This window comes from Protomyctophum bolini, assembly GCF_963924005.1.
Source record: "Protomyctophum bolini genome assembly, chromosome: 6".
NCBI lineage: Eukaryota > Metazoa > Chordata > Actinopteri > Myctophiformes > Myctophidae > Protomyctophum > Protomyctophum bolini.
The window spans coordinates 32,038,474-32,052,287 of record NC_137867.1 but is presented as its reverse complement, the minus strand read 5'-3'; the positions used below and the strand labels follow the sequence as shown (position 1 = coordinate 32,052,287).

Below are 13,814 nucleotides of genomic sequence, written 5' to 3'. Positions count from 1 at the left end.
GTGTAAACACCTCTCCATCCAGCCATTGAATATATAACACTTAACCCCTTGGCTGTTCCTTCCCGTTCAGAACGTCATCCTGTCGGCCCAGTCGGCGGCCACGGTGAAGAAGGACACACTGAGCCAGCCGGCTCTGGAGGTGCAGGAGACCTCCAGCCAAGAGTCGTCCCTGGAGAGCGAGTCGGACGAGGAGGAGGACGACTACATGGACATCTGAGGACATCTCATTACATGTCATTATGCTGTGTCCGTCGTCACGGACTCACGGCCTCCTCCGATCCTCGGCCTTCTGTGGAATGCAACAAAATAAACGAGCCGAAGTCTGGCCGCTCTTTTTGAGCAGCACCACTGCGTTGGCCTCGCCCCTTGAATCAACAGAACGGTACCTGTCACTGCAGCTAAAAGAATCTCTAAATGCCATTATTCTCTCTTTTTAAGTGTGTATTTACAGATTATTCTAGGGGCCGGAGAAAGAAAGAACCTCCCCAACGGAACAGATGCAGTATTTTCTTTGTCTGTGCTGTGACAGGTTTCCTCTTGCTGTGAGCGGTGTGTATGCAGCTAGTGTCTGTATTTCTGCAGCATGTCTGTAATGTGCTGTTCACATGTATCATATATTGGCTAACTATGCCTTCAATGACAACAGGGAAATCCCACGAAAGAACAATTCAGCACCTAGATACTGGCTGATTTATTTTATTTTATTATTATTTTCTGGCAGTCCAGTCATTTTCTTTAAGCATCTTTTCTTACTTTGTTTGCACGCTACTTGTGTCTCTGACCTGCAGCTAAATCCTTGCCCTGAGAAGTTCACATCCCCAATCCTGAGGTCAGTGAGGTGTTCTTTTCGGGACTTTTGCTTGGCGGCATGTTAGAATACTACTTAACAGCTGCCAACCACTTAGAACATTTTTACAGAGGCATGAGAATTAAAATGCACTTGGCATTTATTTGTATATGACATTTCAATGGACACTAAGGTGAAATTAAGTACAATCAGCCTAGTTCAAGACCTGTCAGTCATGGCCAGTAGGCCACACAGCCTCATAACCTGTAGCAGATTGGATATGTTTACACTTTACACATGGGTTGTCTTTTATTTGTCACTTAATATTTGTTTGGTTTTATATTTGTACTGTTTTTCTTGTTATACTAGTCCCTTTTGGTGTTTTTTCGTGTGCATTTGTGTAGCTAAAGAGGAATGGTACTTACTAGGAGGAAGTTGTGACACCAGCATCGCACTGAATGATATGGAGTTGGTTTTAATTATTGCAAACTAGCTTTTGTACATATCTTTATCAAAAAAAAAAATCCACGATGACTGCTTTAAATAGTGTTCAGGGTGTTAAGTTAGGCAGGATAGAGAGATGTGTGTGTGTGTGTGTGTGTGTGTGTGTGTGTGTGTGTGTGTGTGTGTGTGTGTGTGTGTGTGTGTGACTGTTTGTGTGTGTGTGTGTGTGTGTGTGACTGTTTGTGTGTGTGTGTGTGTGTGTGTGACTGTTTGTGACTGTGTGTGTGTGTGTGTGTGTGTGTGTGACTGTGTGTGCGCGCGCATTATTGTTGATAGGTCTTCTAGTTAATGGGTAGATTCATTTGGTCTTTTTTCTTTGTTGATAATTCCTAAATTCATTGTAATTGAAATGAGTATGGAATACCTTCTATATAGATGCCTTTACAGTGGATCCATTTTGGTAAGTTTGTCAAAATGTTGGACTAACTCAGAGGAAGACAACCGAATGTTTTGTTTTTTGTTTTTTTTTATATAGATTGTTTTCTACAAAAAGGACATTTACTGATTGTCTAAAAACAAAGTTTCAAAAAACAAAAGCATGCAAATCAATGGCTGTAAATGATATTCACCTTTGAGAAAACCTGTTGGGAGTTTGTATTTTTTGGTGTAAGATACCTTTTCTATTCTAGTGCTGAGAGTCTTCTGAGAATGTATAATGGCCAAAGGCCAAATTTGTCGCACAACAGCGTCACTTTTTTCAGTCACTCATTTTTGTCGAGCGAAGCAGTTGTGATACGAACATTTTAGCCTCGGAGGTTACTGGGTTCAAGGATTTTTTTCTGCCCCCTCTTAGCTCAGGCTACTAGAGGGGAATTGTTTTGTTTTATTATTTTTTTGGACTGATTCAAGATGTCACAAACCAAAAATATTGAGAAACACATATCTGTTCTGTGTGGTAATTAAAATGCCTTCAAAACAATGCATACAAACTAACACTGCATGAGGTCTTTTAAATATATTTATATTAATGGCTGTAGTGTCGATTGAGAACTGGGTAAGATGCAAATATTTCAGTATGTATCTGTCCATTTCCTCAGGAAATATATTTTTGAACTGTACTTGCAACTCCATTCAAATGAGGATGGGAAATGTTTAAGCAACATGCTACAATGGAAATAAAAGATAAAATACTGTTACATCGTAGTCATTTTAGTAAAATTGCCAGTACTACATATTATTTTAGCATTCAAATTACTTTATTTCTATATTACATTAATTAGACAAATGTTTGCCTTTCTATGCACTTCCCCGTCAGAGTATACATATATTGTGGCTCTTTAAGAATATTGAAGTATAATCTATATGGTGCAATATTGTAATAATATTTCTGCTGCTACCAATACTTCATGGATCATGAACAAATGGCCATGCATGATTACAGTTTTTAATGAGAATGTTTGCCTTTCAAGAAATGGCAACACAGTTCTCTTAAGAAATATAGCCGTATCGCTCTCTCTGCTATTTTCTTCTCTCCTGACAGACCACCCTGCTGACCATTGACATTGTGGCCAATGGGCTTGTACACTGTAGTGCGAAGTCTCCGACACGAGGGAAGTCATTAGTCTTCATTAGCAACTTCCAGAAGTTTCTTATGAAGTGCTGTGAAGTTGTCATTTGCCCCTTTACCAGGCAAGCTAAATTTGAGGTTTGTTTTCTTATGTAGCAGGCCAAATGTGTGCTCCCCCACAGCCACTAGTTTGAGGATGTGAGATGACTCAATCCTAATTTAAAGAAGTCTTCAGAGAGGGATTGTAACAATATGGGTACTACAAATCTGTATGCTCTATCCTTAAATAAGACTTATTGTTTAACCTACGTGACAAAATAATGTAATACAACAAAACTGATGTCAACTATGAGTCGCTTTTTTCAGTGTTTTAGTTCATATGCAATACTTTAGAATCAAATAATGTTCTCATTCATCGGAAGAGATGGACGTTGTACCCTCAACACTTTCTCCCAGAGCACAGCAATGAAAATATACATTCAAATTGCGATGGATGTGCTGTCAATACATAGCAATCACTTCTGTCTGATCTGGGAGGACACCATCTCAGGGGGTTTCTAGGTCTTCTGTGACATCAGGTTGTTTTCCAGCCGAAGGGTGCTAACCTCTACAAACCACTCCAAAGTGGCCAATTAAGGCATCAAAAGGGCATGCTGCATGGCTAATGTGAGCGAAAGGTGCGAGATTTCTCGTCAGACCACTCCAGGGGATCTTTATTGGGCTGCTAGAAAGCCGTCTGAACCCTGGGACCTGGCTGTGTATTGGCAGCTGTTAAGCATGGAGCACAAGGGGATCTGTGCACTTAAAGCAAATGGCCAAACACCTGGGGGAAGGCCGGGCACTGGTGCTGAAGGTGGGCAGTTAGCAGAAATATGGGTTAGACCAGGGATACTCAAATAGATTTACCTGTGGGCCACATTACAAAAATGGCAAGGGGCCAGGGGCCAGTAGATAAAATTACGACATTAATTAATTAATTAATACAATAAACACAATTTGCCTGAAAATAGATTACCCAGCTATGACCTTTTTCATGAAAAAAAATTAGTAGTGATATGGCTGACTGAGTAAAATAAAACAATCTACCTGAAAATAGATAGCTATAAGTGAAGAGCAATTTCCGCAATTACCATTTCCGCAATTTCCATTTCCGCAATTTCCGCAATTTCCATTTCCAACTATTAATGGCAGCTGGGTTTCATCATTCAAATAAAATAGATTTCTGTCCGTTTAGCTATAAAATTATGTCAGGGAATAGGGATACACAGTATATGTCTTTCATTTGCATTGCATCTCCAAGCTTTTATTTTCGTTCGAGTAATAGTACAACTCTAATAGTATTACTTATAATAATGTAATTAAAGATAACTTCATTCAGATTTATTTATTTTTATTTCATTTTCCAGATTTTTTTTTCTTCTTTTTTTTAGATTTTCATTGGTGGGCCAGTCATAATGGTCCCGCGGGCCTGATGTGGCCCGCGGGCCTGAGGTTGAGTATCACTGGGTTAGACCACAATGGATTGGTAAACAAAAACAAATAAACATGCTAGTGGAAACATCAGTCGTAGAGATCTGGATGAATACTGTAACCTTATTGAGCACAGAGCAACTCGATGTAAACAAAATATACACTGAATGTGCTTTCTGTGTGTGGAAAATAGCTTCCATTGTTCTCCATCATTCACTTTTCACTGTATATATTAATGATATGTAATACATATTCAATAATTCAACTAATTCAAAATGCTCAATTTTAGTCTGTTCATAAACAGGAGGAAAATAGCGAGGGCCTTGGACGGTATACCTCTAGTTTGTTGTTGGAACTGGCAGTCATTATCAATGTTCTCACTCACTGATGTGCTATCCAAGTCCAAATCCCCCTGAGGCTAGAGTGGCCTCTCATGTGACACTGGCCTCTGTTGCCAGCCCAGCCACGTACTGAAACAGAAGCCCCCCAGACCTCACAGACCTGCCACCTCCAGGCCCAGTGTGTAATGGGAATGACACTGGCACTGTTGAAATGTACACCTTAGCTCTCAACAGCGACACTCACTTTGAGAGGCATGAGCCTGATAAATAGTAGGACTTGTCTTACTCTGTTCGTTTAAATCAGCTGTTGCACAACCCGGGGTCCGGATGGGGGGCTTGAGGCCTTGTGTGTCTAAGGTAATCCAAAATGTTCTCAATGTGATAATAGTCCAACTTTTCATACAGAATCTATTATCCTGTTACCTTTTTAAGATAACTTTTAACATTATGAAGCAAAATGTAATCACTTTCAACCGGACATCCCTATTTTGAGTGTGTCATATTGTAAAAATAAAAATAGGCAACAAGTGTGGCCACAACTTTTCGTGTGTGTGTGTGTGTGTGTGTGTGTGTGTGTGTGTGTGTGTGTGTGTGTGTGTGTGTGTGTGTGTGTGTGTGGAGGGGGCTCAGCTTTTGTCAGAAACCATTGATTTAAATATAAAGAGCTGTGTGATTTATCTCCTTGAGAAATGGTTACATTTAAGGGTCCTATGCTGGATACCTTGTAATCCTCGACTGGGAGAGGAAGATTACCCAGTGGTCCCTGGCTGGGAAGCGTTGCCCTCAGAAGTGCAAAGTGAGGAGAGCAACACTGAACCTGTGATTAATAACTCCTTCACAACAATTGGGTTCACGTAAAGAGCATAATGCCACACATCACACTTCCTCAAATTCTCCCACCAAGGTGACTCCAACCTGGGGGATTATTGAAATGGTCCGCTGGCTGTTATCTTGTTTTGTTTTGCTTTGACATTTTGTGGTTTATTTAAGACAGATACAGTGAGTGAGACAGGAGAGAGAGGGAGGTGACGAAAACAAAAACACCCTGGGTTGAACTTGAACAATCCACAGCTACAATGTCAAGCTGAAAGCAACTAGAATTGTGCTTGTGTGTACTTGTAAATGAGATGTAACAAATAATCTTGTAAACTATTGTAGCATTTGTCATACACGTGTTGTGCAGAGCTTTGCATCTTTTAAGTGCATCTCGTTGATGACACCATTATTCTATGTTCGTATTCTAAATGGACTCTTCATGGGGCCCTTAGACGAGCAAATCAATCATTTCACAGGCATGTCGCTGTAGTTGTAAACGTCTTTAGATGAGCTTAACTGCTTGTCCCTCAGGGGCCATGCTCTGCTCATTTGCAGAGTGCCCGTTGTCTGTCTTCCATTCCAATATTTGGTTTTAGTTTCACATGCATTTTCTTTTGTTTTGTATTTTTGCAAAATAGTTGTTTTTCATACATTTGCTGAGTCACAAGCAATCGTTCCCATCGTGTATGGCTGCAAGATAACTACTATACTGAAGATGATATTGTATGCTATATGTAAATGTCAGAATACAATGTGAGATTGGGTAGGTGTAATTGGACGTGTGAGGGGAAGCTAGCTTGAGATTGGATATTTCTGTTTTTAATGTAAACCCCATACAGCCAGTGGAGACAGGACATTTGGAACTGTGGTCAGATGTGAATTCAAGGTTCTCCATTCAAACAATGCCTGTGTTTAGCATTTGCATTGCCTATGGTAACAGGCCACAATGCGAGATGTGGACTATGAATAACGCCCGTAGATTTGCTCTTGATGTGAGTCGTGGCATGGTTCAGGCTATTGGGAAGGTCTTTATTCTCTGTCTCTCTTGCCCCATTCATGGCTGACTTGGGCTTGTGGTGCTAACAGGCTGTTAATTGCTTGCCCATACACTGTCTTTCTCCACATGCAGAAACCATCTCCTTCAAGGGAAACTAGCCTAATATAATGAGATTATCTATCAAAGTCTAGACACCCAATACACAACCCCCACTGCTCTGAGGCCATCAGCGGACGCCCTCAGGTAAAACTCACCTGGAGAATTACTGCTGTGGTATCATCACCCTATTATGGGTTTACACAGAGGTCCCCTCCCACTTTTCAGTTCCTATTATGAAGAGTGGCCCTAAGCAGAGACATTTAGAAAAGTGTGAAAGTGTGTCCAGAATCGCCAGATATTGCATTATATTGTCATTTGTTTTTAATTCAAATCCACGCCAGTAGGCTAAATGCGTTCAATGAAATGTGTAAAGCGTATTTTGGAGACGTATCATAACTTGTTTAGTTTTGGCGATCACAAGGCAATTATTTAATGGAAAAATGTGGTTATTTTACATCGCTTTAAATCTTGTTCATTCTATTCTGTCAATGGAATCATAATGGGATATTTTACCACATTGCATAGATACACTAAATAGGTATTTTGTTTACACTTATGTCTGAATTGTACTTGGGCAGGCTATGTCTGAATTGTACTTGTGCAGGCTATGTTTGAATTGTACACTTATGTCTGAATTGTATTTTCACTTGATTTTGTGCCGGGGGAGATGCACTCCTCATTGGGGAAGGCTGTCCATATTTTGTTTAAAAGTCTCTTAGCAGTTAATAAAGATGCATTTCCTCCGTCCCTCTTCCTGTGGGGACGGTATCAAGGCTCTGTTAAGTCTCTTTGATTTCCAGCAGCATCCAATCAGAGAGGAACATTGACCCATCATTGTGCCACTTCAAAGACACAGAATGGCTGTCTTGACCCCACCCACTGCAGGGCTCCCCTTAAAAGTCAGGGACACCCCATACCACAGATATGTCCTGCTGCAGATCTCTAAAGTAACTGATGACTCAACATTGACTTGCTGCCTCACCTATTTCTTAAACCACTGGATTTTACACACACAAGACATAGGAGGGACCGGTCCGCGGACCAAAACCAACACTCCCTTTGGATATTTCTGGATAACTGGACTACAGATTGACCCTATCTGCATTATTCTCCTCTCTTTTCCACTATTGAATCGGAAGGATGCAATCCATTAGAGGTGAGCATTACTCTCTGAAGTGAAGTGAAGTATGCATTGCTAAGCTTTGTCTAATCGGGATTCTTCTATAATCTATAGCACTTACCGTATGTTTAATTTTCATTTGATCACGATGGCTCAATTTTCTTGATCATCCAGTATTTAATGTGTGACTATGATCCATCTCCCCTCTTTGCTAGACCTGAAGCCCAACTTCAGTATCCCAGCTCCATCCTCTGTGGCCCCTGGACCTGATGCTTACCACCAGAGCAGCATCAAGCTCACTCTTGAGGACAGTGACCTCTGGAAGGACTTTCATGAAATAGGAACAGAGATGATCATTACTAAATCTGGCAGGTAAGATAAAGAAAGCACATGCACTGCCAAGAAATTGTGTTAAAAGAGTCTAAAGAATAGTACAGTGTAGCTGAAGTTGTAGAATTTTGGATTATTGGCCTATTCTTGGCATCTCATAATAGCCAAACATTTGCTGAAAATAGCCGATCTTAAGTATACACAATTTGAGAATGTATAGAATAATTGTTATTTTGATCAATGTTTGCTGTTATCTCTATCGTACCAACATCAATACAGAATGGAATTGTGGACAAAATCTTATCCAATCAAATTGTGGTCTGTGGCTCAAATGCCAAATAAATAATGGGCCTTGATACAAAATGGTTGAAAACCGGTTTAAAGGTTAAGGAAACACTATGTTTATTTTGACTGCTCCCATGTATTTATGCATCTGTGCATTTATTGTTTTTCCAGGAGAATGTTTCCCCACTGTAAAGTCAACCTCGCTGGCCTGATTCCATGTGTCAAGTACATCTTGTTGGTAGACATGGTACCAGAGGATAGCTTCAGATATAAGGTAAGAGTGCATGTTTATTTGTTAAAAATGTCAAGAATCCAGTCAGAAATGTATCAAATTTCAACCCTTGCTTAAAATATTAACACTTTTTGGCTTAAATTGCAAATGGAAACTAATATGTAATTCACCCCACACCCATGACATTGGAAATAGAATTCCCTGAAATGGTTACCACAACAAATCCCCCTGTTTATCACCCCCCTCTCCTGACATTGCACATCAAAGGATGTTATCTCTTCCTGTTTTTCTATCCCCTGCTGGGACCCCACTGTACTATCCCTTTTTCTCTGTGGGTGGTAACCAGCCAGCCATCACTCTGGTCTCTATCTATCCTGCCCCCAACACTGTGGGAAGGGAAGACGGTGCTCTGCTACAATATCACCTTTCCGTATGACAGACAATAATGACACTTTGGCTTATCTTGTTCTCCTTATAGTGGAATAAAGAGAAATGGGAGGTGGCAGGAAAAGCGGAGCCCCAGCCTCCCTGCAGGACTTACGTCCACCCAGACTCTCCCGCCCCGGGGTGCCACTGGATGAAGCAGTCTGTCTCCTTCCTCAAGCTGAAGCTCACCAACAATACTCTGGACCAACATGGCCATGTAAGTTGAACTGAAAGCACAATGAATATAGTTATAGCTACGTCCCCAGTTCCACTCCAAAAAACTCAGAATTTGATAAATCATTCGTCTGAAAGAATGGTTGGTAGTCTTGCTGCGTGCTAACCTTAAAAAAAAGTGTGCATGCCCTATTTCTATTACTTATTTCACTGTACATTTTACTTGTGCTTCCACCTAAGAGTCAATTCTTTCTCTCACCAGATAATTTTGCACTCCATGCATCGTTACCATCCACGCTTCCACATTGTTCAAGCAGAAGACCTGTACAGCGTCGGTTGGAGCATGTTTCAGACCTTCACCTTCTCTGAGACGTCGTTCACAGCGGTCACTGCTTACCAGAACACCAAGGTGAGTGGTTCTTTTTACCCATTGTTGCCACTGTGACTCTTGTCACTCATAATTCATAAACATTACATTTAAGTGAGAACAAGAAGTCTTTGATAACTGATTTTAACCCACCTTTCGTCTTTCCATAGATAACAAAACTGAAGGTTGATAACAACCCGTTTGCAAAACGTTTCCGTGATGAAGAGGAAGGAGTTAATGGCAAAAGACGTGCAGCCAAAATCGCAGTCTGCCCACCAGAAAAGAGAGCCAAGAAGAATGCCATCGTGAAAAGGGAGTCTGATGAGGACAGTCCTACAGGTACTGCTGGTTTCAAAATGTTCACTCTGTTGGTGTTTGTTTCTGTTTGCGATGATGATTCATATGTTTTGGTTTGGTTTATTACATTTTTGTATTTCATTACAGATTTTTGCCAGTCATATGAGGGTTATGAGGGTGAGGAAGGAGATGTCCCAAAAAGGAAAGAAGAGGTCAAGGAAGAAAGCTACTCCCCATGGGCCCCTGAGAGGGAACAGAGTGTACGCACAGAATCACCCCCAGGCACTGACACTAGAGATATGTACAATACAGAACAGCTTGTACCAGCACCAGCATCTTATCAACCTTACAGGTAATTACTTACACCCATCACCACCACCACCCTGATGAATATTGGGAAACGGAAGCATGCTGAAAAAAACATAATGTTCCCCTTTTCTTCTAATGCCCAGGGGGTTAAAGCCCATAAATTGACAAAAATATGATATGCATGATGTTTCGATCTGAGAGATAACTGTTCTTGTGTTGTGTGGTTGAGCAATGACTCCCGTCAACGTGGGCAATGAAATTCCTGTTCTTGGTTTGTAAGATAACTCTGAACCTTCTCTTTTGAATTTTTAGGATCCATGAGTATACAAAACCTCCCTCTCCTGAGTCTAGAGTCCCAGATGTTGTAACTGTGACGGATCACCCCGACTCTTCTAAGTCCCGCACTCATGACATCGGCCCATCTTCTTGTGGGCCACAGCAACAGCCCCTCCCGGCCCACCACCAGGATTACACCAACATGACAGGGGTACTCAACATGACCATGGCTCAGGCCAATAAGCAGGGAGTGCTTAGCCACCACATTTACAGCCCCTATGGTGCTGAGCAGGCCCTGGGCCAGTGGGGCGGTCCCGGTCCCACCCAATACCCGCCTCCACCTCACCATTTGCCCACTGATTACACCACACAAGCGGTGCACCATGGGTATCACCATAGCAACGTAGCGGAATGGAGCCAGTATCCACTCTTCTCCTATGGTTGTTGGTGAATGTAATCCCGCAAAGTGGTGAGTTATACTGACTGAGGGTGAAGCTGTAGAGGCTGTCGCACACATCTTCCTGGGGGTGTTCATCCCCATGCTCACAGCTATGAGAATGCATGCCCAGACATGGCTGACAGCCAGAGACTTGTGTCAGAGCACCAATGGAAAAACTGAACAGTGAAATTGAGTGAGGAGCGACCTATTGCCACCGTATCATCACTAGCGGTCGCACGGTTCAGTACGGTCCAGTCTCCAGCACTGACTGCAACCGAAGTGCTGATTAGTTGTAATGAATTGTCTATTTATTTTGTATTTGAATTTAAGTTCCTCTTGTCGAGTTTCAATAGCCTATTATTTTTGTAAAAAAAGCGTGAAAAGGGTGTGCAATTATTTGATGTTAAAACTGTGATGTGATCTGTATGAAAATAAAAACCTTAAAGTTATTTTAATCTATTCTTTGTGTCGAAAAATGATATATATTGATTATATAGCATTAGCAACATGATTGAACACATATATTTTTATTTTTTTAAGTGGAATTGTAACAGATTTCTGTTACAATTTCAAAACATAACTTCAAGTGCCCAATGCATTGCCAATGGCCACAGCTGTGGCCAAGACTCGGTTCCCTTTTGCAGGGGGGGGGGGGGGGGGGTCCAGTTTGCACGTGCCTGTATTTTACACACTTTTTATGTGTGTAAAATACAAAATTAAGTGTGGAGAAGATGTATATAGGCCTGTGCTCTGTTTTCAAGATTTTAGGGTATAACCATTAGGCCATTTTTCCTGCACATTAGCAAGCCTGGCAATGGTTCGCTACTCAGTGTGTCTTGCAGCTCTAGCTAGATTTACCTGTTGGCAGTTGTAGAGTTAATTACCTAAATAAGAAGTGCACATTTTCTGTGAATTGGCTGACGTTATCAAAGACAGAAATGTAGTAAATTCATAGTCATTTCTCCAATATGGCAGATGCTGCTTTCAAAATCCACATGAACACACATGCACACACATGCACAGAGAACTGGCATTTCTTCCAACCACATCCATGTGCCTCCACTCCAGTAACAGGAAGAGTGTGCACCTAAACATTGTGGGCACCTCAATGTTAAATTCCCATTCTTTTTTGACAAGAGAAAAGACAACTTTTTTAGAAAACAAGTAAGAGTAAAACCAATAAGAACTGTACATGTAGCAGGTTACACATCAGCTCGGGAATGCTATTCTGAACAGGTGGGTTTTCGCACTATTCAACTATAGTGTAGATTTTTGTCCTAACACAAACAATGAATGGAGAATTTACATCATACGTGTCTGAGCATGCCTGAAAAAGTGTCATTTAGGGCCTAATATTTTTTACAATTGTTTCAAATTGCTATAAAAAAAGGGTGAATTAGGGTCTGATAATGATGTACGGTGCATATTCAATTCATGTAACCTATGTTTCCTTCTTTTTTTTGCAAAAGAAATGGCCAGTTTACCATTCAGGTGCCCATTCTTCCTGTATCCGGAGCTACTCGTTTGTTGTTTGTGTCTATCTGTATCAACAACTGAAACAACGTACTTGCCATTACATGAGGAAATGACACAGGCAGCTGTACCTCCATGGAAAATGGAAATTGACCTACTGGGAAATGCACCCCCCTTTGATTTTTGACAGAAGCACTTTCTATGCATATTATGATGGAACTATAGCAAGTAAAAGCTGCACATCATGTATAGTTTAATGACTATGCCAAAGATCATAAACAGGTCTTAATAACAAATAAACAGGTCTTAATAACAAAAACAACAGTTCTTTGACAATCTCACTAAAGTAATAAACAGGTGACTAAATAGAGGTACAAAGAACACTTCCTCTCTGGGGCAACTTCCTCCACTAAATCTGAGTGACAATGACATTTATTTTCATGTTCATAAGTCAAGACTTTAGGGCCCTGTGCAATACAAATGTGGAATATTGAATGAATAATGAATGCATTTGGTTATTTCTAACATAAATTAAAAACACATAATATACAAAACAGGAAAACAACTAGCAAAACACAACAGTGTTCGAAAAAGAGTATGATGAAGCATTTACTCTTAATTATCACAATTCTATACACAACCCAAACATTTACACTCCATGTTCAGAGAAAACGAATAAAATCTTAAACAGTAGTACTCTGTCGAGTGCCTACTTGTGCGCAAGTACTGTCGACCGCTACAAACGTTCAAATCTCAGCCTATACCTCCGAGCATACGCACATTCGTACAAGCGCGACCACAGTACTTGCGCGCTCTGCTTGCACAAGAAATAAAAGTTTACCAATTTAAACCCTGCATAGTACTTGAGTTATTGGCTATTGGATGGGCTGTCTAATAGCCTACAGTGGACACATACAGGATTTGATTATTATTGTTGCATTGCAGTATGTTCACGTAACACTTTAGTATTAAGTTTGCATCAATGTGTGTTTTTGTCTGACAGTCGAAGGCCCAGAGAATGTTTTTGCTGGTAGTTTGAGTGTAATAAATAATATAAATAATTTTAACTGGAGGGAAAGTATACCAGGAAGGTCTGGGGAGGGGACATCTAGGATCTAACTCGTTACACGTGAAGGTAGCCTAATACACAAGTTTTGAAAAACAGTATTCTTCCTGAAGTAGGCTTAATGTTTCTTTTTACTTTCCATTAGCTGATGTAATAAAGATGACAGTAGTTTCTGTCCCAACCCAACATGCATTAAAAGAGCCTTGCTGTGACTCTGAACAGGGTGTGTGTGGGTGGGGGAGGTTCACCTGCTGAGGTTTACCCACTGGCATCATAAAACATGGTACGACTATCGTTCTCCATCTCAATGAGCGTTAAATAGCCTGAAAATGGGGGGCTGTCGGCTTCCTTTCACAGTTGAAAAACAGGGCTGTGCTGGGTGGATATGAACCGCTAATGACCGTTGTAAAGGTTAGGATGGGAGGAGGTGGAGGGGATGTCATCCCCCAGGAACAATTCTGTGGTGATGTGGACTTTTACTCAGCTCAATTCATTAGTT

At 40.9% G+C, this 13,814-nt stretch overlaps 2 protein-coding genes across 3 annotated transcripts in view; both read left to right on the top strand.

The window, feature by feature from the left end:
- The window catches only part of cabin1 (calcineurin binding protein 1), a 75,228-nt gene extending 72,805 nt beyond the window's left edge, over positions 1-2,423 (top strand). For both annotated transcript variants that reach the window (XM_080766556.1, XM_080766555.1), the window contains exon 38: positions 71-2,423. In XM_080766556.1, the coding sequence (XP_080622682.1) occupies positions 71-217 (147 nt within the window). In that variant the 3' untranslated portion in view covers positions 218-2,423. The remainder of the gene's footprint in view (positions 1-70) is intronic.
- Positions 2,424-7,661: 5,238 nt separating this feature from the next.
- tbx16 (T-box transcription factor 16) lies at positions 7,662-10,999 on the top strand (the record flags this gene model as incomplete). The annotated part of the gene is made up of 8 exons (XM_080765759.1): positions 7,662-7,677; positions 7,857-8,013; positions 8,428-8,530; positions 8,967-9,131; positions 9,351-9,497; positions 9,626-9,794; positions 9,900-10,104; positions 10,374-10,999. The coding sequence occupies 8 exons, from the start codon at positions 7,662-7,664 to the stop codon at positions 10,786-10,788; spliced, it is 1,377 nt and encodes a 458-aa protein (XP_080621885.1). The 3' UTR covers positions 10,789-10,999.
- Positions 11,000-13,814: the final 2,815 nt, after the last annotated feature.